The following is a 26,882-nucleotide window of genomic DNA, read 5'->3' as shown; positions in this document are numbered from 1 at the left end:
TAGGACTACATATTGGACATGGACACCGGATGAAGGTTTGAAATATCATCCAACAGGTACACCACCACAGTATAGAAGTTCATATGATGAAATATTGATGAATAGAAATGTTTAAAATTATAAATTTATTTTTGATTAAATGGATTTAAATTCATCCACCCCTTATGAAGAATTAGCGGGAGTATATAATACATACGTAGATGATATGATTAATGAAGTATTGAGTGATAATAGAAATGCTCTATCTAAGGAAAAATTAATGAAAATTCCATATTCTGAATGTTACTTAAATTCAATCACTGCAGCAATTGGTAAACAAAATAAAGGTAAAACATTAACGATATTAAAACAAATTATCATTATTGCTAACACTTCCCCCTATTCACATGTGTTAATTTATATCAACCGTTCAGGTTCACCTTCAGATGATACATTTGAATCTTTAAAGCATTTAATCAAAATTCCAATTATTTACTTATCACAAGAAGAAGCAGAAGATTATTTAAAAAACTTTTTAATGTATAAAGAATTATATAATACAATCAAGAAGCAAGGATTAGAGGATAAAATTATTGATAAACAACGGGATGAATTATTTGAAACACTTTCTATTTCAAATTTTGATAGAGAATTTTTGCATTCACTCATTTTTCTAGATGATGCAGTGAAATCAAAACTAATAACAAATGAGAAATCATATTTTAATCAGTTATTAACTCAATGTCGACACATTCAGTGTTCATTCTTCATGGCTGTTCAATACTTCAAAGCATTAAGCACAAACATTAAATCAAATCTATCAACACTTTTCATTTTCAGTGGGTTTAGTCGTCAACAGTTGAACGTTATGCTTTATCAAGTGAATTTACCAATGAGCATTAATGAACTTTACACACAATATCAGCAATTAGGTGAACATGGAAAAATAATAGTTGATTTAAATAAAGGAAGTGTTAAATTTGATTAACTTTTTATAATTAATTTTTATTTTTTATTTATAATTAAACATGACAGAAATGGCAAATCTTCTACAGGTTCCATTAAAACAAGGAACAAACAAAAAGGGTGCATATAATAGAACTATGAAAGTTCCTGATGGAATGAAAGAATTAGTTCATATTGTTGCTGGTCTTCAAAAAGATGTTAAACAAATGAGAAACGTTTTAACATTACCAGAAGCTCAAGCATATGCCAAACGTCAAGGTCCAAATTGGGAAGCACACGAAGCAGACATTACAGGTCCAAATGGAAAACCTGATGGTATAAATGAAGTTTTCGTTACTGATGGTCAAGGTAATATTAAAGTCATAAATGGTTATAAATTAACTATAACTGATTATCCTAAACGTAAAGCATATAATGAACGTTATCCTATGCAATTTGATGAAAATGGAAAAGCTGTTAAACAATACATTGGAGAAGGTGAAAATGGTCCAATTAATTCATACCGTTATAATCCATATTCTTATTTCAATGAAGAATTAAATGCTATTGAAGAGGGACCGGATGGATTACCACGATATTCTAACCAGTTTGATGGTCAATATGCAAATATTAGACCTGAAATTTCAGCTAAGAAATTCTTTAAAGTTGCTTTATTCGATCCAGTTTTCGCAAATGTTAAAGATGAACTTAAACAGCAATTCCAACCAATTATAGTAGCAAGAATTGCATCAGGTGCTTTATCTCAAGCATTCAAAGATTTAATTAAGAAACCATTATATCAGCAACGAGGTTTAACTTATGATTTAGTTAAGGAATTAGATAAAAGAAAATTTGAGAAATCAGATGATTATAAGAATGCAATTAATGAATATATTAGGTCTATTAATTACAATGAAACAGCTAAAAATCAACTTCATGAACAAATACAGGGAATAATAGATTCAAAACTTCCAGCAAAATAAAAGTTTAAATATATTTTTTTATTCGAATATAAATGAGAAGACGTTTCACTAGTCAAAAGAACACTAACGCAAAAGCAGAGATTACGGTTGGTTATAACGTAAATGATGATAAATCACGAATTATTCAAAATGTTAAAGTTAATGTTAGCCCCGAATTAACAAGGTCAGCAACTCAACCAAATTTATTAACTCGTGACTTACCGAAACAGGAGAATGAAGAAAACCATGAGAATGGAGACCCAATCATTTTATCTGAACCCGGTAAAGAACCTGTTGAAATTCCCACTTATCCAACATACCCCCCGCCTCTTTCATCAAACATCGAGAACCCATATAAAATAGACATTAATTCTGAATTAATGAAAATTTACCGTGATATAATAACTGATAATTATGATTCAATAATAAATTTAATTGATCAATCAGGTTTAATTATTTTACCTTATGAATCATTAATTCACATTATCGCCATTCTTTGTGATGTTCAAGATTCAGACGTTAAGATTCAATTTTTCATAGATGATGAGGTTTCATGCTGCGGAATAGTTGCAAAAATAAATCCTATAAAGGATATTAGCACAATTAAGATATCAAAGAATGGAACAACAACTGAACTTCATTTAACATATAATGATATTTATAATAAAATAGTTGATGAATATAAAATATCACTTGAAAAATTCTTTGTTAAGGCTATTTAATATTCAAGCATTAACATTATCGAATAATAATCCTTTGAATCATAATCAATAATAATTGACCTTTCACCAGTTTCTATCGTTTGTTTTATTTCTTTTTGTTCCCCACTATCCGGATCGGTCATTGTAATTGTTTTTGTTATAGTATCAGCTTTATCTTTAACTTCAATCTTTTTTCCATCGGGATATTTAAACCAAAATTCCAAAAATTCGATATTGTCAATCTGTTCATATTTTAATCTATCAATTACATTTTTAATACCATCTGAAAATCTTATGAAATGGTCATTATATGGGTTTGATTGAACTAAATTTGAATGAAGTGAAATATAACCTGTTGATGAATATGACACTGACTCATATTTTCTGAAAACACTAAAATTTATAACATGAATGAATTTCTTATTCGTTGAATTTATGAATTCTTGAGGTAATCTTATTCTAGTTTTATTTATCACCGGAAAATAACGCTTTACCATATTTTTAATCGTAATAAAAATGTCAATTATCAATATTATTTCGAATAATAGCTGTGAATTAAATTTAACAGTTAGCGGAATTTATAATGTTACTCTCGTTTCTGTGAGTGGTAAATTTAATCCCATTCTTTTAGACCCTTCAGATTATATATCATTTATTAAAGATGACCTTGAAAAAACGTATGATATGTATATAAATAATGTGATAGCGAAATGGGATATTAACATGATTTTAAGTTATTTAAATGAATCATTTATCGTATGGTATGAAGAAAATTTTAAATCAAAACCCGATAAACTTTTTGAACTTGATGAAATAAATAACCTTATTAAATTCCCGCTGAAAATTAAATTTTGTACTCCTCATCTTCGTTCATTGTTGGGGATATTAAATTTTGAAAAAGATGTTGGGGATGTTTTGTATTCTGACACTGGTTCCAATTTCATTTTAATCAAATGTGATAAAGTTAATACCCCAATGAGATTTTCACATCAAACATTAGACCCTAACTCTTACCCATCAATACAAAACATTTTATCCATCAACTTAAACACATTTTCTTTATCATATCCGTTTCAATTATCCGGGAATTCATTTATTCTTCATTCAAAAGATTTATCAAATATTAAATTTAGAATAACTGACCTATTTGATTGTGATTTAGAATTTATGAATGAAATATTATGGCAATTTCAAATAGAGAAAATAGCCGATGAGATAACGGATTAAATATTTATTTTTAAATCATAATAAATGATTAAACAACAGCAACCACAACAACTTAAGGCGCAAAGCGCCCAGGTCCTTCAGACCATTACATACGCCATATATGCATATAATTCAAAGACGGCAGAACAAACGCAAAGGTTGAAATATGGAGATTTGGAGATAGTATTGAAAAATGACCATTTCGAATTCGTTTGCAAAGGTGGTGCAGTGATATCAAATATAAAAGAAATTTTATTTATGAATTCAAAAATTAAAGGAATAACGGATGATATAACATCAATTCCACCAGAAGAACAGAGATATTACGCATTAAATGCATTTCCTAAAGTTTTGAAGATTGGAAGATTTAATTTAAATGAGGAATTCATAGAAGGTTTCCTAAATGACATAATGAAGAGGGTGGATAAGGAATATGTGGATAGTGAGTTAATGAAGAAAGCAAATTTGGTTTATGTTGATGAAAAAGATAATGAAATTAAAGAAAAGGTTGAATGGTATCATGAATGGACATCGGAGACTTTTAAAGTTAAAGCTGATACAGAATGGGTTTCAGGATGTTTAGATCTTAAAGCAGATAAAACTTATGTTAATGAAAATTATGCAAAGAAGTCGGAAGTAAATGATGTGATTACAAGCATGAAAAATGAAATTCTTCAAACATTATATCCTGTTGGTTCTATTTATACGTCAATGAATTCAACAAATCCATCAACAGTTTTAGGTTTTGGTACGTGGAAGCAGATTGTAGACAAATTCTTATACTGTGCTAGATATTCAAAGCAAACAGGAGGTTCGAAGAAAATTAAAGAAGCAAACCTTCCACCGCACACTCATACAGGAACTACAAACACAACAGGTAATCATTCACATTCAATAACAAAAAGAGGTTATACAAATCTTGCAGCGGGTTTGAATAGACAGGGAATGAATAGATCTGATATTTCAACTGACCCAATAGATTCAAGCACAGGTATTTTCTGTGGAACCGCAGGAAATCATTCACACACTTTCACAACAAATCCAACGGGTTCGGGTGCAGATTACATGCCACCATTTGTGACTGTATTCGCATGGTACCGTGTTCATTGAATGTGCTTGAGCCCAGACCTTTGGGTCAAGGCTTACCGAATGAACTAAATATATTTTATGTCTGTAATTAATTAGGTAATGAAGTAATGGATGAACTGCAGAAATAATGTTTACGTTAATGTTTACGTTAATGTTTACGTTTATGGTTTCGGGTGTCACCACGTCACCATGTCACCAGGTTAATTTACTTCTCTGAAAAAATGAGACAACATGACATTTTGACAACAGTCCTGGAAATATGATGCAGTCCAAAAATAAAGTTAGTTTTAAAATTATTTTTATTTTTTTATTCCTATATAAATGACAGCAACAAACAACAACAGCAACTATATCATTTCTGATGAAAAAGTTATTGATTCATTAGCTGAGGAATTAGTTGTGGCAGAAACTAAAACCCTCAACGAAAGAATTGGTGAAAACAAGATTGATTTACATAACTACCTCAAACACGATGGAGGAAGAGGAAGGAAAACTGGTACAGCTTTATTAGCAAATAAAATATCAAATTTAACGATTATAGATGTTGATATCAATAAATCGTACAATGATGAACTTAAAGAAACAGTTAGAAAAGATATTTTATCAAAACTTTCGGATAAAGATGTTATCGTTAAAACCGCTTCAGGAGGTCTTCACATTTATTGCAACACTAATTTCTTCTATGCAGTTTCGAACAGAATGATTAAATGTTATTCCTGCAATGATTATGATATCGATATCATGACTTCAATGGATGATTCAAAGCGTTCTTTAGTGGTTATGGCTGATTCAAGAGTTCGCAAGAATGCAACAGAACCAATCAATACATACTCATTCATTCGTGGAAGTTACGATTCAACATTAACTAGAACAGTGAATGATATATTAAATGATTTGAATATTAAGGTAAGAGTTGAACAGAAGAATGAAGAAATAAAGAGTATAATGAATGAAAACAAAGATGTAAACATTGACGATAAACTTGCCCAGAGCATAGTTGATGGCATCAGTGATTTTGAAGTACATAATGACGGTGGAAACATGAATTTAGAAAAAGAAGTTACATTATTCACACTGTTTCAAGCTATTAATTCGTTACCTAATCATTTGATTAATGAAGCATACGATAACGTTTATAACTTCTGCAGTTTAACAGAAAATGCAAAAAGTAATTTTGAAAAAGCACGTAGTAGATATGCACATTTAATGACTTCTCCATTTGTTTTGGTGAAGATTCTAAAACTATATCAAAAGGAATATTATGATGAATATGTTTTACCTTTATTACGTAAGCCAAAAATAACATTTGATATCAAACTTGATGACTCGTTTTGATAAACAGATATTAGACGCAAGGCTGAAAATCATCAGTATAAAAACAGTTCTGAAGTAATTGAGGATTTATCACGTGTAATCCGTTTTGTAGATTGTGGAAATAAATATTTCATTCAAAAGGACTATAATATCCACGACAGAATGAATCAAATATCATTCGTTCTTCAATCAAACATGAAAGAGTCACTCAAAATGATTAAATTATTTAAAGAAGAAGGTAAAACCATAACAGCATGGGACGTACTACTAAATCAATTATCTTCATTAACCGTTAAGGGTGTTTGCTTTAAATCTGATTCTCCAGATGTTTTCTCAACGTTTCAAGGTTATAAATACAACGTTCTCGAAAAGCCCGATTACTCAAAAATTGAGATGTTTATGAATTTCATTAAAGAAGCCATTTGTGATAATAATGATGAAGTGTATAAATACCTACTCGGCTGGATTGCATCAATGATTCAACATCCTGGAATCAAGAATGAAACAGCAATTATTTTGAAAGGACTTCAGGGAACAGGTAAAAACAGATTTACAGACATTATTTCTGAACTTCTCGCCGGTTATTCATGTAAAAACATTACTGAAATAAGTGAGCTAACGGTAATTTCAATTCAGTAGTTGAGAATAAAATGTTTCTTGTACTTAATGAACTCAAGAATGTTGGTGAAGACAGACTCGCAAACTTCAACGCTTTGAAATCAATTATTACGGATAATGAAATTAGAATTAATGAAAAGAATCAACCCAGAAGAACTGCTCAGAACGTTGCAAACTTCATTTTGGTAACTAATAACGTTTACCCTGTCAAAATTGAAGTTGGAGACAGAAGATACGTAGTTTTAAGGGTTAATGGTAAATTCAAGGGTCAATTTGATTACTTCAAGAATTTGATGAATTCATGCACAAAGGAATTTTATGATAATTTACTAACATATTTCCTCAATTACGACCTTTCATCATTTAATGTACGAATCATACCGATGACTGAAGCCAAACAAGATTTAATAGAATTATCAACAAATCCTTTAGATGTATGGATAAATACACATTATGATGAATTGTGTGCAGGTATGACGTGTAAAAATGCTCTATTCTGCAAACCATCAGACATGAAAGACAAGAATTTCCAAATGAGCATTAAGGATAAATGTGATAGGAAACAGAGAAGAATAGATGGTAAACAAACATGGTGTTATGTTTTGAAAGAAGAAATGAAAGGATTATATAAACGGGTTGAACCAAACGATAATGAGGATTCATTTACTGACGATGAAATACCTGTAAATGAAGCTTTATAAAGTATGATTGGAATTTATTTTTGCATTAATCCCGCTGTGTTGTCAAAATGTCATGTTGTCATCATTTTTCAGAGAAGTTAATTAACCTGGTGACATGGTGACGTAGTGACACCTTCAGTTATTCAAAAATAATTCATAAATGCCTTCCTCCTTTCGTACCTGTTGTCAAAATGTCATGTTGTCATCATTTTTCAGAGAAGTTAATTAACCTGGTGACATGGTGACGTAGTGACACCTTCAGTTATTCGAGACGTTGTCGAAGAGGAATAAAAATTAAATTTGGATTGAGTTTAAAAATTCATCTTTATTAAATTCATCTCTTCCAATCAATTTATTTATTCTATTAAATTCTTTTATTTTTGCTTCACTCAGTTTAAGGATTGAACGGTAAGTTTCTAATTTTTCGATTATTTCTTTCCTCTCTTTATCGTTTTCAACCCCACCGCATTGCGGCTTCTTTTTGTAATAGCATATTTTTGATTTAATTCTGTTTAGTTTCTTTTTATATTCATTGTCTGGACTCTTGGCTGCTTTGTTGTCACTCATTTCTTACGAAATAAAAAAAATTAAATATTATTTAAATATAATGGAGTAATAAAATAAATCGGAATTTCTATTAATTTATTGTCAACTTCAACTAATGCATTGCCGTTAATATATCTAACAAATTCAGCTATTGTGTCAAATCTTCGTCTTCTTTTTGTCATTGATTTATCAGTTTTTCCATAATCGAGATGAATCAAAACTTTATCCCCTTGTTTAAAATTCATGAGCCCCGAATTAATTTGTTCACGTTTAACATCATTCAACCTTTCCATTTGCTTTCTAATATATTCCCATTCTTTTGAAATATCATTTTTCATTTCCACTGGTTTCATGTTTATAGTTCTATGCCATGTATTATTGTAATAATATACTAACTGTTGTATGATGGAGTCATGATTTCCATCCCAGTATATCTGACCGTTAACCCCTAACGCATCTCTAAGAGTTCTCATTACCGCATCAACTATTTTATTATGAAACGTATATGGAGAGGATGAAAAGAAAAAATTAATTTGTGGGAAATAATGAGCCATAGCTGCCTGAAATCCTTTATCACCATCCCCTGATATTATCTACTCTTTCATGATCTAGTAAGTATTGTATAGCTCTTCTTGTTTCCTGTTCTGTTTTCCCTTTCACTGGAATGCAATATAAATATCTAGTGTTAATGTTAATGGCAAATAAATAAGTAACGTTTCCTTTTGAATATTCCAGATGATCGATTTCGTATGAATATGGATATGGAGCAAATGAAGGGCGACTAAATTTTTCCTTTAACGGTTGAATTTTTGGGTCAGTTGGTTTATTTAATATTTTGAAATCCTTTTTAAAATCTTTTTGCTTCTTTAATGTTTGAAATGGATATAATAAAGTGAATGATGAAGGATTAACTGAAGGAGGAGGAGGTACTGTCGTTGGAGGTTTTGGTGTTGCAAGTGGTTTAATTTTATCTGCTTTGATTTTGGATTTCATTCCCCCTTCATTAATTCTGGATGTATTCTATTCATTTGTTTTAAATATGCTGTATATAAAGGTTTGATATACTTTCCCGCTTCGAGTTTATGTTGAAGGATGAATTCCAAAAGTTGATCTTCATTTAAAAGTCGGGCTGAATATGGTTTAACTAATGAATCATAAATTAAAGCTTGTGCTTCATTTATGGTCTGAAGGACCTGTGTGTTTTGCACCTTTTGTTTTTGCGGCTCATGATTATATAATTTATATAATTCATCAATATCTTCTTCTGTTAATACTTTATTTTTGAAATCTTTCAATTGTTTAAGTTGTGATTTAGTTTTTTCCTTTGTATATTCATTATTTTTAATTTTGTCTTTAATTTTAGAAATTATTTTATCATGATATTTCAAAATTTCATTTTTATAATACGGATAATAATATTCCATATCATCACCCGTTATATAATTATTATGTTTTTGGAGATATGATTTTAATTCATAATAATTAAGAAAATTTTGATTAAGTACTAAATCATCAATTAAAATTTTTAAATCTGTGTTATCCATTTATATAAAAATAAAATAAATGTTTAAGGGTGCCCACCTCTTTGAATCATAGTATCAAAACCATTATTTACGGTTCCTTTTGTCTCTTCTGTGGCATTTTATTAAAAATAAAATTTTAAATTGTATTAAATAAATGGCATACAACATCCATTTTCACAACATACAGCCTTAGTGTGTGCTCCTGTTAATGCAGTCTTACCGATTGTTAAGCGAGTCATTGACCCATTTTTAAGTTGTAAATTAATATTCTGACCATCAAATATCACTTTATCATTTATTATATCCAAATAATTTTTAGGCGTTAATTGTTTATTTTGCCTTAAACTTACACCTTTCATTTTTTGTGCAATCTTTTTAAAATCACTTCCATCAATTGAACCGTTGAATGATGTATAACACTTAGGGCATAAAGCAACCATGTTATCACCTTGTTTCTCAATTGCTAAACCCAATAACTTCTTCTCATGTGCTTTTTCTTCAGCTTTATTCTTTAATTTATGTTTAAATTTCTCATCAAAACAGAAGAAATCAAATGGTGCGAATTTGAAAATGTTTTTATCATAAAATTGTTTATCGGTAACAATTGCTTGAAATGCTTGAGTGTTAGGAAGATTTGGGTCGCCAGCGATTGCCCAATAAGATGAATCAGTATCACCTTCAATGAAATGAAAACGATTAACATTCAAGCATTTATACATAAAATCATAAATGAAAACTAAATACCAGTATTTAGCATTATCTAAAGTGAAGAATGCCTCTTGTAAACATGTATCACATCTATAAAATCTATCTTTAAGCATCACTTGATATGTATCTTCACCTATTTCTCTTATGTTTTTAAACTTATTTGACATACATGCAACGCGTGCCTTCTGTGCATTCATTATTTTAGTCTTTGCGTAATTTTGTGTATTCATTGCATCGTAACCATATGATCCATTAAGTGAAATCTTGCAAAATAAACTTTTTCCTTTATTTCCTTCTAATTCAGCCTTTTGTCTTTCGTTCATAAATTTGTTCGCAAATTCATTAAAGCAAGTGTTTTTAGTAAATGTTAAAATTGATTGAATATCATCAATGATAAAATGAAATCTGTCTATTAGATACCATAGATAATAAGAAGAAAATGGTTGATATTGGTTGTGTGTTGATGCTAACTGAGTTAATTTCCTCTGTTTCTGGTCAACTGGTAGATTGTTTGATTTCATGTAATTATACATAAAACTACCAATTGTTTTTTCATCTGTGATAATATCTAAGTTTCTTATTATCGGTAAAAAGTTTATGTAATCATTAATGTATTTTTCATCAATGTGACCCTTTACTTCAGCCACGAATAAATTATTTTTCTTCTTAATTATTCCCAGTGTTTTGCTTTCTTTGTTGCTGTATCACAAATGATAACACCATTCAATCTTCCCGGCATATACATTTTATGGTCAGTATATTGAATGAAATCATGAGGATTAGATGAAAATGATGAAGGATATAATGAATTAAAATCAACACCAACGAAATGAGTCATAATGTTGGTGGTGTCCTCATTTGATACAGTTTTAGTTTCTGGATTATATGAAAGTTTATTAATGTGCGTGATTCCTTTAAGATTTACTCTATGTTGAACATTTGATAAACCACCAGTAATTCCATTACGGAGAATGTGATAAGCTTCAACTGAATCTAAAGTCATTGGTAAATTATTTTTTAATGCATAATTTCTTAAATTGATTCTTAAACGTTGAACATCTTCATCTTTATTTGATTTTACGACATTGCAATAACAACACATTAACTGACAATTTTCTTTGGTATGTGGTTTTTCATTATCGATTCTATCCAATGTTGGTTTATTTGCATATGTAAACGCTTTACCACACATTTTGCATTTAGATGAAAGGATTAAATCGTGATAGTATTGAAAATCATCCATTGAAACATTATTTTTAGTATCCCTTTCTGCTTTTTCATCTTGTTTCTTATATGATTCAATTTTATATTTCCAATACTTTTTCGTTAATTCAAAACTTGATTCTATCTCTTCCTCAGGATATTTTTCATTAGGATTAAAGTCTTTATATGCTAAAGCGTAACGAATCATTGAAGCATTCGATGATAAAGAAAGATTATGAAGCATGTCAATTTTATAAACAAATGTTTCTTCAATAATTTTATCAATTGGGTCAATCATAATTTCAACATCTTTATTGCAATAATGAATAAAATATTCTAATCTATTCTTAAAATTTTTAGCATCATTGAGATATATTTGATAATCACTATCTGATATAGTTTCTTGGTTAATGCTGAATAAAATGAATCTTGAGTGAATGGTTCCACTTTATATAATTCTTCTCGTAATTTTCCCATGTGATGAATTGATAAGGGAAAAAGGATTTAACACGTGATTTATTGTTTCCGAAATCTTGAGTGAATTGGTCTAATGTCCCACCCGCTATATAATTTCTGATGTCAATAAATCTCAATTCATATGGAACGTTTGTTTTCTTTACAATGATTTGCTTAAATTGTGAAGATGAACCCAGCATTGATTTTATTTTCCATTTTGCAGTGTTTAAATCATGAAGAATTAAATTTAAATCAAACTTTCCCGAATTAAAACCTATGATATTCACTTTATTGAATTCCTCATCTAGAAGTTCTTTAAATGCTTCCTTCTGTTTTTCATTTAATGTATGAGACAAAGTCCCCGCCGTTTGCGACTTCAATAATTCATTGTATTGACTCATATTTGATTCAACAACTAATGAACAGGTTGAAAATAAAAACTCAATCCAATCAGAAATAAAAGAATCACTCGAAGTTAAGCAAAAATTCCTCGTATATGTTTTATCATTTAATTTAACCGTTGATGATACCATGAATGGTTTTAAGTAAGCATTCAAAGTTGCACACTCAGAAAGTTGTAATTCTTCTTTAGTCTCTAATGTTTCGAAGTCAAAAGTAATATAATACCTTGTCGGTTGATAATATTCCTGCAAATTGTGAGCTAATAACCACTGATATATCTTCTGTTTCGTAATATGTGGTGCATATGGTTGCTGTGTCTTTTGCAACTGAACGTCTTGAATTAATCTTCCATTATTTTCTTTACATTTCTCACAATGCTTTAAAAATCTTCTTTGGTTTTTCCTTTCTGGGTCATCACGGATAGAATAAACTTCTTCTTTACAATATGGACAAACTTTATAGCCGGTGAGTGCTTCTATGTCTGTTATTCTGTCAGCGTGAAGTTTTCCACATGGACTCTGTGTTAATAAAATATTTACTGTTTCAAATTCTGGATCTATCATTATTGATTCCACTAATGGAAAGTCTACCTTATTTATGTCCACGTCTTCTGGTTGAGGATCACAATAATAGAAATCAATATTAACATTTAACATTCTCGCTAATCTCTCACTTTCTGATGAAATGTCAAACCCTTCATATGCATCTATTGCTTCATTTAAATAGCTTCTACGAGTTTTAGGATTAACACCATCAGGAATGTTATAGAAGCGTTTAAATAACCTTCTACCTTCTGCTCTAATTTGATTATCATTCATTTTAGCTGTTCCGTTTTTGTTCATTTATGTAAGAATAAAAAATTAAAAAATAAAGTTTATTTTTTAAAGCCCATAAAATGAATTAAGAACACATAAATTTTTATCATCTGCGACGTGACGAATACATTTTAATTTACTCAAGAATGCGTACCCTGATACATTAAATCTAATTCCTGTCTTATTTAATTTCACAACTTTGAAAAGGAATGTATGAATAGCTATAAAATGATGAGAAGATGTTTTATGGGTTGCTTCCATTTTTTCTGAAATAAATGAATAAATATAATGCTTATACGTTTTCATATCTTTTATATTCTTAATAACGAATGGTATAGACCTTTCACTTCGTCTTCCTTCGGTGCTGTTCTTTCATATGAAACATTATTGGTATCTTCAATAATGAAACCACAATCACACAAAATTTTATAGGTTCCAATGGTTTCTTTTGATATTTTATCTAATAAATCAAAAACTTTATCAACACCTGTGCATTTATTTAAATAATAATTTGTGTAAATATCATGATCTTCTTTCTTAATCGTATTAGTTGCATATGTCACGTTTTTAAGAGCTTTTTTGAATTTTTCGGAATCTAAAGGTGGTGAAAGTAGGATACAGGGTATTCTTCATTATCAATAAATTGTAACTTATGTTTACGAATAAATTTAGTACCTTCTTCTGAAAGTGTTTCGTCTATTTCACCATCTAATAAATTTTGTGTTGATTCTGAGACATAATTTTTATATCTTTCTTCATGAGATTTCTGAACTTCTGATTCTGAAGCTGGGATATTCATTAAACCCTCTACTTCATTTTCATTATATTTTTCAACTTCTCTTAATTCCTTAATTTTTTCATCTATTTCATCTCTTATTTTTTCAGTCTTTCAATTTCATTGTATTCACATCATCTTTAATCCGTTCTTCATAATATTCAGGGAAAACATCAGGTTCTTTAGGTTTTTCTTCTTCAGATGTGGGATATAAGAAATTTATAACATCATCTTTATTCATTTTTCCATCATAATCTAAATCATTTAATAACTCCGCGAATTTTTTACAATTTCTTAAATAATATTTATCAACTTCATAACCCGCCTCCTCTAATATATCCTTTATTTCCTCGTTTGTGAATCCTAATTTTTTAACGTTGTTAGTTTTGACGCTCATTTCATACAAAATAAAAAAATAAAATAATAAACATAACTAAGTTTTAATTTTTCGTAAAGTTTATTTTTTATTCATGAAAATAATTATTTCTAATTTCTTTTACTCTCTCGTATATACTAGATTTAAAGAATTCAGAACATTTCCCATAATCTCCTAAATGTTTTCTTATCCCTAACGTGTGCCAGTTATTATATGAAACTGAATAAACTTTTCTTTATCTTTACACCTTTCATCACTTCCAATATATTTATATCTCAGTTTTGATTTAGCATTTTCATATTCATTAGCGTTTAATAATTCACAGTCTTCCTTTTTAAATTGATGTTTAAGATATTCAGGATTTAATACTCTACGTTTATATGCTCCTAACTTAGTTCTAAAGGTTTTTCTACAAAATTTAGGAATTCCACCCTCTTTAATGTCATCAATGATTTCCATTTCATTATTTTCAATTTCTTCTTCTCGTTTATGGGGTCTTTGATTATGACTCCATTGATTCCATGAAATTAAATATTCTTTATCATTATATTTATACCTCATTAGCTTATTTTGGCTTTCATATTCATTTAATAATTCACAATCTTCATTTTTAAATTGAAGTTTAACCCATTCAGGATTTAAACAATGTTTAATTAATCGCGGAATATCTGACATCATCTATATATAGCTTCTTTTATAAAAGATAAAAAAATAAATTATTTTAAAATTAATGTTAATTTTTTAATGATTTATAAATAAATATATTTTAATGCATCGTCTATATATAGATGCAACAAAAAAAGTCACACAACCCTTCATATCCTACTACTAATATTGCTTATCAAAATTATATCTCTATTCTCTCATTTCTGTTTAGTCAATATCATTACACTCCTATTGTCTAATAACATGCTATTAATTTTCTTAAAATTAAAAAAAAATATCAACTTTTAAAAACAGAAACTTAACATCCTTAGGTCAATGGATTTTGATGTGAGATACATTTAATCTGTTTTTCTTTTTTTATTTTAAATAATTGAATATTTATAGTTGTTATGGGTCTTACATCATGTAAAACGAATTTTCTTAAAGTAAATTTACTTTTTCTTCAATCTTTCTTACATATTTATTAAAAAAAAATTATCCAAAAAAAGATGTTTTAGAATGAAAAAAATAGAAAAATCTTCATTTATAGTCTTTCTTGAATGTATACGTTTTGATTTTTTTCTTTTTTAAAAAATTCAATTTCTAGAAAAATCGAGAAAAAATCATTTTCTTCTATTTTTTTTAGGACGCCATACCCATTGAAATCTCTTCTCAGGACGCCATAAACTATTCAATTATGGTGTAAACTTCTCAAAAATTGAATAGTTTACATCAGGACGCCTTAGGACGCCAAACCTTTACGCGCCCACTATTACTGCTATTTGATGCGAAATAACAATTTCTTTCCATTCTGATGAAAAATTCTTACAAAACCATTGATCTAAAAGTGAACTCTATAAGAATATCACCTATATGATATTCAATATCTGCAAAAGTGACAAAAATGATATCATTGATACAATTAGTAACACAAGCAGAACAAGGCATATTCAAGAATATATATCCATCTACAGAACTTAAAATTACGGTTAGCGGTACTAGGTACCAGAATATTAATGAATCTTTGCAATTAACAAAACCAGAATACTCAATTTATCCTTGGGATAAGAAATATGACTGGTGTTCTAATTGTGGAAGAAAGTTTTCAGAGAAACCATGGATAATGTTCAATTATAACAGAAGAAAATTCATGATTTCAGGTTATTTCGTTAGAGCCGGATGCTGTTATGGTGGATGCTGCTGTGAATCAAATGGATACTGCGTTTACTGTCCTCTTTATAGCTGGGCTCTACAAGTTTCAAATGATATGAAAAATTGGCAAGATGTTCATAAAATAGAGCAGGATAAGAAGATGGAATACTGTGCCGAAAGAACTTACATGCTTGACAAGAAGTATGAAGCAAGATATGTTAGACTCATTCAAACTCAGCCAGTTCCTGGAGATCCGCCTTGCCTTGCTATAAATAAGTTCGAGCTTTTCGGACACTTAACTGCAGATTTTAACAATGACGATGATGACAAAATAGATTTTCCAGATGAAGAAGAAGATGTCAGTATAATTGGCCATTTTTCAAAGGAATAAAATGTTAAATCGGTTTGAATCTTCTAAGGTAAAAAATATTTGATATTTCCTTTAATTTGACATAAATTTGAATATTAATTTTTTTAAAAATGAGTTATTGATGTAATCATTTGCTTTCATATGCAAATCATAATGCAAAAAGAATCATATTGTGACTAACGAAGAAATGTTTCATATGAATTCTTGAAATTATATGGATATAGCTACCATTAATTATTTAACAGCTAACAAAATCAATCAAACTGCGTATTATTTTATTTTGGATGAATGTTTCGTAAATGTGAAAGTAATTAGAATTCAAATTTTCACAAGAAACATGAAACAATATAAAGATTCAGATCATCAAGTTGAATACTAAAAACAAATAATGATTTGCAAGTTAAAGAAAATAAAAAAAACAAATATTTTTATTATTTCCGAACAAAAGAAATGACTTCTTCAACAAATTCTTCATGGTTATCTTCTTCTTCCTCTTCCTCTTCACTATATTCATCATTATAATTGAAGAATATGCGAGGATTTTCTGCAACAACAACTTTCTTTGGCAACAAAGGAAGTGGAATTTCTGGTCTTTCAACTGAAAGTGTTGGTGCCAAAAATAGTTTTGGAGGTTGTTTTTCAGGAACTTCTATAACAAGAACTCTTCTATGCATAACAACTTTATTCTTCTCTGGTGCTGCATCTATCTGATTCAAGTCCAATTGCAACAAGAAATCGCGTGATTTGTCATTATTTGTCTGTATCTGTGTGACAAAATCAATTTGTGGTTTTGGAAATCCTTCCAAGGAAACAGGCGGAGATTGAGAAACTTGTACTGGCTTTGGCATATCATTATCTATCTGCAACTGAGGTGTACTTATAGACAATTTAGTATTAGATAGCTTTGTCGATGGATTTGCAACAATAACAGGAAGGTTTGCAACTTTTTCTTGTACTTTTTTCTGTTGTTGTTCGAATTCTTGTTCATCGACATATTCGTACTCGTATTCGTAATCTTCTTCATCCTCTTCGTCATCTTCAAGAATGAGCTGTTTATGAGGTATAATGATAGGAGCAGGACGTCTACTAATCCTTGGTGATGGCCTTTCTTCATTGAACAATCTGTCATTGAGAAACATCGCTTTGTTTGATCGCGGTGATTCCGGATTGATTTTTGGAATTGGTTTCTGTCCTTTCGCGAGAGTTTCTGTTGGCAATTTCTCGGAGTTTGCTTCGTCTTCTGTTATAGGAGGTTCTACAGGAAGACGGCTCTGATACTGAGCGAAACTCTCGGAGACTTCTACTTCAGGAAGTTCGAAATCGAAGTCTTCTTCTTCCTCGCTGTCATCGTCATCGGAAGCAATCATCAGGGAAGGTGGTCTTAAGCCATCTTGTATGAGTAATGGCATTAAAGGAGGTGGATCTAATGTATGCGGTTCTTTATCATCGTCATCGATGTCTTCATCGTCTTTGAATTTCAGATCTTCATCGTCAGAATGGCTCTGCTTCTTCGGCATCCTGATTGGAGCTTCCTTGGACTTCGGTGCAAAGCTCTGGCGCTTTGCTGGCTTCTTTGGAGAAGGAGATGGAAGTGGTCTGGAAATGGAATTTGATGGATCTAAATGAGGAAGCCTTGTAATGGTCTTGAATATAGAAGACATCTTGTTTATGAGGTCTGGAGTCTTCCAAAGTTGCTTAACATTGAATTCCGGATGGTAAATTTCATTATTTTCGATAATTTTTTTGTCAGTCATCACAAAATCATCAATAAGCGACTGATTAAATTTCACAACCTGTGTTTTATTGGCATTTTTGAGCTGCTTAGCACAATATGTTGACTCTGGTTCCATATCTAAACCTTGTGCTGCATGAAGAAGCTCAATTCTGAATGTCATCATCATATTTGATTTCATATAAGGGTTATTTGCATATGCATGGTCAACAATTTGCTTTATACCTTCAGATAAATCTTTATTTCTTGGATCAACTTCAAGAACTTTACGAATCATAGCAGCACAAGCAATGAGAACAAAGTTATTTGCAGGGCGCTTTAGTAATCTGTAAACAAAAAACTCAATTGACTTATTTCCAATCATAACATTCCATGCAGCGATATAAAGCAAAGAATACTGTAATAGAATATCTGTTGACTTAAAACAGTTAACAACACTAAGCACAGAATATCCTAAAGCTTCATTTGGCTCAAGATTTAAACCTAATCTGATAACTAAAGCTCTCTCTTGGTCATCTGAAGCATCTTGTAGCATTAATGGTATGGCTTGACTAACAATTGTAAAAAGTTCTGATCTGTTACCGTATTCGTTGAAGTAAATGCACAAAATTTCGATTGCTTTTTGTCTTTGTAAAGGATTCAGCTTAGGAATGACAGCATTATTAGTGACATCTTTGTTGACATCGCTTGGTATTTTAGGTCCGGTTCCATGAGCATCCATTAAAGCTGCAAATGTAACCCATGCAAAAGTAACGACATCATTTGAGCGAGGAATAATACGTGATGAGAAATGAAATACAGCTGGAAATTGTAATGATGCTACAATTTTAGGATAAATCTTTCTAGAACTTTGTAAGCAATATAAAACGTCATCTGGCCACGTATCAAACGCTTTAAGTAAAATTTGCATGACAATACCAATAACATATCTGTGTACTGACTTCGGTTTCTCTAAAATTTCAACAAGATGTTCTGCAAGGTCAACTTCATCAATAATCGCTCTTAATATCATAGTATTTGGAGAAATGCATATACCAAGAATATGTCTATCAGTTTGAAAATCTTTTGATGTATGTAAAACGTCGATTATCTTGTGAATATTTTCAGTTTTGGAAAAGATATTTACTAATTGTCTATTTTTTGAACGCCAAGCAGCTTGAACATCATCACATCTAAGTAATGAAGCAATCTGTGGATTATCATGTTTGAGAAAATCTTCAACGCTCTCTCCTCTTGAAGAATTTCTCATTTTTGTGAAAACCTTTTTTTTATAAACGTGCTCTTTTTGATCCTTACAAAAGAACTTTACATTTGACATAGCTCTTAATTAGAATTCACCATCTTGGAAAATCTTAATTGTAAAACATTATCGATTTTCAGTAGTATATGTGGACGGGTTGTGTGACTTTTTTTGTAAACGTAAGAATTCATACAATATTGAACGATTTTGTATCATTTTTTTTAACATATGAAGTAAAAAATGTATGATTCTTACGGTTTTTATTCTTACGTTTTTGAATAAATCAAGATTTAAAAAATTTTCAAAATTGTAAGACATTTACACTCAGCCCAAACATAATGAAATAAATCATTAAAAAAATTAACATTAATTTTTGAATAATTTATTTTTCATCTTTTATAAAAGAAGCTATATATAGATGATGTCAGATATTCCGCGATTAATTAAACATTGTTTAAATCCTGAATGGAATCAATGGAGTCATAATCAAAGACCTCATAAATGAGTAAAAAGAAATTAGAAGCTAATGATTATTTGAATTTATGAAATCAATAATTTGATTTATTCGCTCTTCAATAATTTCTATTCTTTTTGTTAAATCATCTATTTTCATTAATGAGGTGATTCTTGATTGAGGAATAGATTTCAAACTAACCACTCCTTTTATTTTTGAAATTTTGAATCCATCAACTTTAAACATTTTATTCAATTTACACGTTGTCAATTCTTCAAATAATTTTTTATTATTAGCATAATAGTCATTAAATTCTTCAACAGATGAAAAATTTTTTATTTCAGTAATTGGTTTAACAACGTTTATTTTTTGTTGAACATTATCACTTTCATTTATTTCATCCTCCTCTGTTTCATTTATTTTTAAAATTGGTTTCATTTATCATTAAATAAAAATTAGAATATAAGTGATGAAATATATTTTTTAATTAATATTAAATCAGAAATGGCTGCAGGATTCTTTAAAAAATTATGGGATGGAATTAAGAAAGCTGCAGGTTGGGTTCATAAAAAGATTATTAAACCCATTGCAAACTTTTTGGCACCAGTAGCGAAAACGGCAGGAACTATCATAGGTGGAGTATTAGGTACTAAAGCAGGTAATCCGGCGATGGGAGCACAAGCAGGTAACGCAATTGGTGGAATAGCTGAAGGAATACTTAATAAAATAGGAGGTAGATAGTGGAAAAATAAATAAATATTATTTTTATCTTAGTATCGGTTGAAGTCTTTGATAAACTTTTTCTCCTTTATTTAATATTTCTCTTATTGGGGCGGCTTTTGGCGTTATTGATTCAGCAACGTCACTAATTGCTTCTTTATTCTTAAATATCCAATTTGCTCCTTTCTTCATTGTTTCCCAAACTTTATGCGCTCCTCTTTTTACTTTATCCCATAATTTTTTAAAGAATCCTGCAGCCATAGTTGATTATTTCATTAAAATTAAAAATTCATTTTCATCTTTTAATTTTGATTTTTTATTTATTAATAAATGACGACTAACTATTTGGTGCCAAACACCAAACCAATTAATGGAAATGTATTTCATTCATTCGAAAAGATAAATGAAATATTCGCAAAGAATGATGGTAGAAGATATTATAGAGAACTTGAAAGTTCATGCTATGACTCTGATGCTCCATATTTTGATGATAAACAAACTCATTTAAGAATTACAAATCCGGCTCATGATGTGAACCAATTAGGTGACACATATATTAAACGCAAAGTTAAAGTAACTCTAGTTTCAAATAAAGCTTTCACATGCGATGCCGCTTTTAAATGCATGCGTTTATTCGTTGGTTACAAATCATCAAATCAAAGCTTTAAACAATTAGAAGTAGAAACTGAAAGAGGTGATGCCGGTTATCTTCAGATGGATTGTGCCCGTGAATCTTTCGCATTTGCAACATATAAACCAAAATCAGAAAGGAAAGTTAAAAAGTTTGTTCATTCGTTATATAATAATGTTCAAAAATATGATAACTCAGTATGTGGAAAATATATTGACCCTTCAGAAGTTTTCAAGAAAGCAAATGAAGAAGTTGATATCACTTTTGATATGATTATTCCGGTAAATGATTTGTTAGCATTTCAGGCGTTCGATGATTATCCTAAATCATTTGGTGATATCATTCTTAAATATTATGTTTTCAAGGATACTTTAGTATTTTGTCAGGTTGACCCGTTAAGAGTTGCTGATTTACAAAATTACGTTTATGAAAAGATAACTGATGAAAATTATGAAAAGATTATGAATCATGTTTATAAATATGATCGCAAATTCCAACAAATCGGACTTCCTGCCAAATTAATTACAAGCTTAGCCGCTACATCTGCTGACGCAACAGTTGAAGACGTTATTATTTCATGCACAAAGATGGAAGTTTTAGAGGATAAATGCATTACACCAGGATACGGTTTAATTGAAGAATCAGTTAAAGCATACCACGTTTATTCAGTAAGGAAGATCCATTCATGATTCCAGCTCAACATATTGACGTTCGTTCACTAAATGGAGGTTGCATCACTCCTGAAGGTATTAGCTCAGATTTCTCATACGCTCTTCATAATGTTACAGATGTTGTGTTAGCATTTCCGAAGAATGCAATGCAAAGAACGGTTTTAGAAAATCCAATGCTTCGAGGTCTTCAGGTCACTATAGATTCCAGAAACTTCCCCGATCAAGCGATGACCACAGTGGGTGATATATTCTTTACACGTATGCTTCAAGCTTCTGATTTAGATGGAGTGAATGAATGCACGGAAGAATACGAGGACTCATTAACTAGACCACTGAATGCAGATGATGGCACACCATTAGCTAGAACATGGAAAGACCAAACTTCATTCTTATGCACTATTCCAGTTCAACGTGATGAGCGGGTATATTCTTTGATGGATTAGAAACTTTCAATTCACAAGTTACAGTACAAGTGAAAGCTTATCCAATCATTCAGGGTGTAAATGACACTTACTGTTCAAAGGTGACAAATCCTCCTCAGGTTTGGTTTACTAGGACTACATATTGGACATGGACACCGGGCGAAGGTTTGAAATATCATCCAACAGGTACACCACCACAATATAGAAGTTCATATGATGAAATATTGATGAATAGAAATGTTTAAAATTATAAATTTATTTTTGATTAAATGGATTTAAATTCATCCACCCCTTATGAAGAATTAGCGTGAGTATATAATACATACGTAGATGATATGATTAATGAAGCATTGAGTGATAATAGAAATGCTCTATCTAAGGAAAAATTAATGAAAATTCCATATTCTGAATGTTACTTAAATTCAATCACTGCAGCAATTGGTAAACAAAATAAAGGTAAAACATTAACGATATTAAAACAAATTATCATTATTGCTAACACTTCCCCTATTCACATGTGAATTTATATTAACCGTTCAGGTTCACCTTCAGATGATACATTTGAATCTTTAAAGCATTTAATCAAAATTCCAATTATTTACTTATCACAAGAAGAAGCAGAAGATTATTTAAAAACTTTTAATGTATAAAGAATTATATAATACAATCAAGAAGCAAGATTAGAGGATAAAAATTATTGATAAACAACGGGATGAATTATTTGAAACACTTTCTATTTCAAATTTTGATAGAGAATTTTTGCATTCACTCATTTTTCTAGATGATGCAGTGAAATCAAAACTAATAACAAATGAGAAATCATATTTTAATCAGTTATTAACTCAATGTCGACACATTCAGTGTTCATTCTTCATGGCTGTTCAATACTTCAAAGCATTAAGCACAAACATTAAATCAAATCTATCAACACTTTTCATTTTCAGTGGGTTTAGTCGTCAACAGTTGAACGTTATGCTTTATCAAGTGAATTTACCAATGAGCATTAATGAACTTTACACACAATATCAGCCAATTAGGTGAACATGGAAAAATAATAGTTGATTTAAATAAAGGAAGTGTTAAATTTGATTAACTTTTATAATTAATTTTTATTTTTTATTTATAATTAAACATGACAGAAATGGCAAATCTTCTACAGGTTCCATTAAAACAAGGGACAAACAAAAAGGGTGCATATAATAGAACTATGAAAGTTCCTGATGGAATGAAAGAATTAGTTCATATTGTTGCTGGTCTTCAAAAAGATGTTAAACAAATGAGAAACGTTTTAACATTACCAGAAGCTCAAGCATATGCCAAACGTCAAGGTCCAAATTGGGAAGCACACGAAGCAGACATTACGGGTCCAAATGGAAAACCTGATGTATAAATGAAGTTTTCGTTACTGATGGTCAAGGTAATATTAAAGTCATAAATGGTTACAAATTAACTATATCTGATTATCCTAAACGTAAAGCATATAATGAACGTTATCCTATGCAATTTGATGAAAATGGAAAAGCTGTTAAAACAATACATTGGAGAAGGTGAAAATGGTCCAATTAATTCATACCGTCATAATCCATATTCTTATTTCAATGAAGAATTAAATGCTATGAAGAGGGACCGGATGGATTACCACGATATTCTAACCAGTTTGATGGTCAATATGCAAATATTAGACCTGAAATTTCAGCTAAGAAATTCTTTAAAGTTGCTTTATTCGATCCAGTTTTCGCAAATGTTAAAGATGAACTTAAAACATCAATTCCAACCAATTATAGTAGCAAGAATTGCATCAGGTGCTTTATCTCAAGCATTCAAAGATTTAATTAAGAAACCATTATATCAGCAACGAGGTTTAACTTATGATTTAGTTAAGGAATCAGATAAAAGAAAATTTGAGAAATCAGATGATTATAAGAATGCAATTAATAATATATTAGGTCTCTTAATTACAATGAAACAGCTAAAAATCAACTTCAAGAACAAATACAGGGAATAATAGATTCAAAACTTCCAGCAAAATAAAAGTTTAAATATATTTTTTTATTTGATTATAAATGAGAAGACGTTTCACTAGTCAAAGAACACTAACGCAAAAGCAGAGATTACGGTTGGTTATAACGTAAATGATGATAAATCACGAATTATTCAAATGTTTTACATTTCTTCCCTTCAATACTTTTTGAAATTCTTCTAAAGTATAAGTCTTGCTATTAGCTGAAGGTATAATGAAACAGTGTCGAAGTCAAGCAATGAGTTTCTTTTCGCCTTTTGTTTCATGTATTACTGACAACATACTATCTTCACCTTGAATGCAATCTCGAAATAAATTCTTCTTGGTTTATTTGAGAGGTCATAAAGATTTCCATTCGGGAAGTATACCTCTTCTCAAACAATTTGCTTAGCAATAGAAACAAATACTCACGTAGTCAAAGACTTTAAATCAACTCTTCAATAAGTCATTGCGGAACTTTACAAAACCTTCTCAAAATTCTTACATCTTGTTTGCAGTAAAACGTGCTATATTTTTTTCTAAGTCGAATGTTTCATCTATCTGCAACCTTTGATGGAATCTATGTTCTTCATAAATGTTTCTGCATCATGGATAAAACTTACAATGCTTCAAGAAATGACACCAGTTCTGTTGTCATTTGCTAACAAAACACTGCTGTAGTAGTTATATGGAAATACTTCTTTCGGTCCTGTTTAAGTTAAACATAGCAGGAAATAGTTAAGCTTTCTTATTTATAACACTGTAAGAGTCTTTATAATAATTGCCGTCCTTATATAAACCAGTTATTTGCATTGTTCGTGAACCTTTAATGATGGGAGTTCCTTTCACTTCTGTCATGTGTCTTAAGATGAAGTTTATGTCATCACCACTGAAGAGTTCTAAGGGAAATATATTATAAAACTTCTGCTCAGGAAGTCTTTCCATAAATTCTGTTGCAACAGGTTTTTGACCCCAAATACTTTCACTAATGAGACATCTTTCACAGTTCATAAACGATGGTTTAAAAAGCTTTATGAAAGCATCCAGTCACTTACACTCAAGTCAGCAAAGAAAACGTGCTCGGTATGAATTTACATTTAGCTTTATTTACTTCTTTTGACTCTGCTTTCTTCCTTCAGTTGTACCAACAATAACTTTTGGAGCTCATTTAAATCTTTAAATGGTTTAGCAAGGTTCGCTGTTTTATATAAGTCAAGTATGACATAGTGTAAAATTCTCTACATAAGAATAGGATTCGAAATATTTTGCACTCACACAAATGTTTTTCAACACTCCCATAACTGGTGTTTGTTCTATCGATAACGAACTACATACGTTTATCTTCTCTCTTTGTGATACTAATTCTTCCATCTGTTTTCTCAAATGTTTCATTCACCACAAGCTTTTGAGAATTTTTTTCTTTATAGTTTCGAATGAAATATGTTGTCATTGGAAGTCTTCATTAGCTGATAAGTGGTCTCCAACAAGACATACGTCATAGTTTTCTGAACAGTTTCAGCATTCTTTTGGTATATATTACTTTAATTTCAATTATGTTTGGATCAATTGAAATAACCAATGGTACACAATGAATGCTAAAATAAAACGAGTGTTGCGTCATTAGAAACTTTCTATATGTACTTTACTTTGAGGACAAGTCCTCTAGACACGAATGAGCTTCTTCTATGTGGTCATAGTTTCTTCACTTCATTTACTCCAGCCCTGATAAAGCAATACACGAAACAAATTGTCCTTGTCACCACAAAGTGTTAGCAGTTCTTTTTTCAGTTCATTTGAGAGATTTGGTCAGCGTTCCAAGTTATAGTATAATATCAAAGATACTTCCAGAAGCGACCGCTTCTTCTTATAAAACTTCTTTCACATTACTTTCCACAAAGCTTTCTATATAGTGCTGGGTTTCCCTGTTTGTGCTAAGAGCTTCCAAAATGGCTTCTGGTCATTTGTCAGTGTGCTTTCTCTCTTATATGAGTCTCTTTTTTGGGTTGCCCTTTCTTTACATCTGACTCGTTTAAGCCTTCTATTCTGTAAATCATATACTATCTTTCCAATTCAGTAAAATTCTTTATGTTTGGTCCAAGAAGAAGTATGAGTGCAGTTCAACAATACCTGCAGCATTTGTGCTCTATCTCTGATATACAAGTTCTCCTCAAGAGCTTGCTAAGTAATTGTTATATATTATTGAGGTTTAACGGTAGACATTCATACTTTCCACCCAAAGTTTATAACTACCATCCACTCTCTGTTGGGAGTTATGGTTTATTTTTCTTAAGAGTCTCATGAAACCTTACCGAAATGTTTTGGTGTAAGTAGTTTCCTGTTGGTTCATCTTGAAAGGCTTTCGATGTAAAGTCAATGAAGTCTATTGCCTGACTTCACATTCTCTTCTCCTATCTCTTAATCTTTTCTTTAACCATCTTCAACCTTCTTTGGTTTGGTCGTCAATGGAGACGAATGACATCAGTTAGCTACGAACTTCTATAGCACTTTAAGCATCTCTCTTAATCTGTTGTTTCAGGTAGTGTCGTCT

The 26,882-nt window shown here is 30.3% G+C and overlaps 9 protein-coding genes and 4 pseudogenes across 13 annotated transcripts, besides 4 other annotated features; 7 read left to right on the top strand and 6 right to left on the bottom strand.

Moving 5' to 3' along the window:
* Positions 1-14,477: part of a mobile genetic element that runs on past the window's edge.
* Positions 1,008-1,297, top strand: TVAGG3_0549230 (uncharacterized protein; the record flags this gene model as incomplete). Its single annotated transcript, XM_051238115.1, has 1 exon — positions 1,008-1,297. A coding segment is annotated over one exon (290 nt), but the record flags the coding sequence as incomplete, so codon positions are not given.
* Positions 1,374-1,907, top strand: TVAGG3_0549220 (uncharacterized protein; the record flags this gene model as incomplete). The annotated part of the gene is made up of 1 exon (XM_051238114.1): positions 1,374-1,907. The coding sequence occupies one exon, from the start codon at positions 1,374-1,376 to the stop codon at positions 1,905-1,907; it is 534 nt and encodes a 177-aa protein (XP_051095938.1).
* TVAGG3_0549210 (keratin-associated protein family) lies at positions 3,839-4,903 on the top strand (the record flags this gene model as incomplete). The annotated part of the gene is made up of 1 exon (XM_051238113.1): positions 3,839-4,903. The coding sequence occupies one exon, from the start codon at positions 3,839-3,841 to the stop codon at positions 4,901-4,903; it is 1,065 nt and encodes a 354-aa protein (XP_051095937.1).
* Positions 5,204-6,035, top strand: TVAGG3_0549200 (Prim-pol domain family; the record flags this gene model as incomplete). Its single annotated transcript, XM_051238112.1, has 1 exon — positions 5,204-6,035. A coding segment is annotated over one exon (832 nt), but the record flags the coding sequence as incomplete, so codon positions are not given.
* Positions 6,134-7,515, top strand: TVAGG3_0549190 (annotated as a pseudogene). Its single transcript has one exon. A coding segment is annotated over exon 1 (1,382 nt).
* Positions 7,789-8,061, bottom strand: TVAGG3_0549180 (uncharacterized protein; the record flags this gene model as incomplete). The annotated part of the gene is made up of 1 exon (XM_051238111.1): positions 7,789-8,061. One exon carries the CDS (start codon positions 8,059-8,061, stop codon positions 7,789-7,791), a length of 273 nt encoding a protein of 90 aa, XP_051095935.1.
* TVAGG3_0549170 lies at positions 8,205-9,044 on the bottom strand (annotated as a pseudogene). Its single transcript has one exon. A coding segment is annotated over exon 1 (840 nt).
* TVAGG3_0549160 (DNA/RNA polymerase superfamily) lies at positions 9,710-10,282 on the bottom strand (the record flags this gene model as incomplete). Its single annotated transcript, XM_051238110.1, has 1 exon — positions 9,710-10,282. The coding sequence occupies one exon, from the start codon at positions 10,280-10,282 to the stop codon at positions 9,710-9,712; it is 573 nt and encodes a 190-aa protein (XP_051095934.1).
* TVAGG3_0549150 lies at positions 11,635-12,988 on the bottom strand (annotated as a pseudogene). The gene has a single exon. A coding segment is annotated over exon 1 (1,354 nt).
* TVAGG3_0549140 lies at positions 13,322-13,946 on the bottom strand (annotated as a pseudogene). Its single transcript has one exon. A coding segment is annotated over exon 1 (625 nt).
* Positions 14,478-15,128: 651 nt separating the features above from the next.
* Positions 15,129-15,711: a mobile genetic element.
* A 136-nt stretch (positions 15,712-15,847) lies between these two features.
* Positions 15,848-16,506, top strand: TVAGG3_0549110 (galactose-binding domain-like family; the record flags this gene model as incomplete). The annotated part of the gene is made up of 1 exon (XM_001299420.1): positions 15,848-16,486. One exon carries the CDS (start codon positions 15,848-15,850, stop codon positions 16,484-16,486), a length of 639 nt encoding a protein of 212 aa, XP_001299421.1.
* Positions 16,507-16,891: 385 nt separating this feature from the next.
* Positions 16,892-19,588, bottom strand: TVAGG3_0549100 (serine/threonine-protein phosphatase 6 regulatory subunit family; the record flags this gene model as incomplete). Its single annotated transcript, XM_001299421.1, has 1 exon — positions 16,897-19,446. The coding sequence occupies one exon, from the start codon at positions 19,444-19,446 to the stop codon at positions 16,897-16,899; it is 2,550 nt and encodes an 849-aa protein (XP_001299422.1).
* An 807-nt stretch (positions 19,589-20,395) lies between these two features.
* On the top strand, positions 20,396-20,632 carry TVAGG3_0549090 (N-acetylmuramoyl-l-alanine amidase family; the record flags this gene model as incomplete). The annotated part of the gene is made up of 1 exon (XM_001299422.1): positions 20,396-20,632. The coding sequence occupies one exon, from the start codon at positions 20,396-20,398 to the stop codon at positions 20,630-20,632; it is 237 nt and encodes a 78-aa protein (XP_001299423.1).
* A 2,098-nt stretch (positions 20,633-22,730) lies between these two features.
* Positions 22,731-26,882: a mobile genetic element.
* Positions 24,484-24,859: a mobile genetic element.

The sequence above is a fragment of the Trichomonas vaginalis genome, chromosome II (genome assembly GCF_026262505.1).
Source record: "Trichomonas vaginalis G3 chromosome II, whole genome shotgun sequence".
Taxonomy (NCBI): Eukaryota; Parabasalia; order Trichomonadida; family Trichomonadidae; genus Trichomonas; species Trichomonas vaginalis.
Note: the sequence above shows the minus strand (reverse complement) of the source record. Positions and strands in the feature narration are given on the sequence as shown.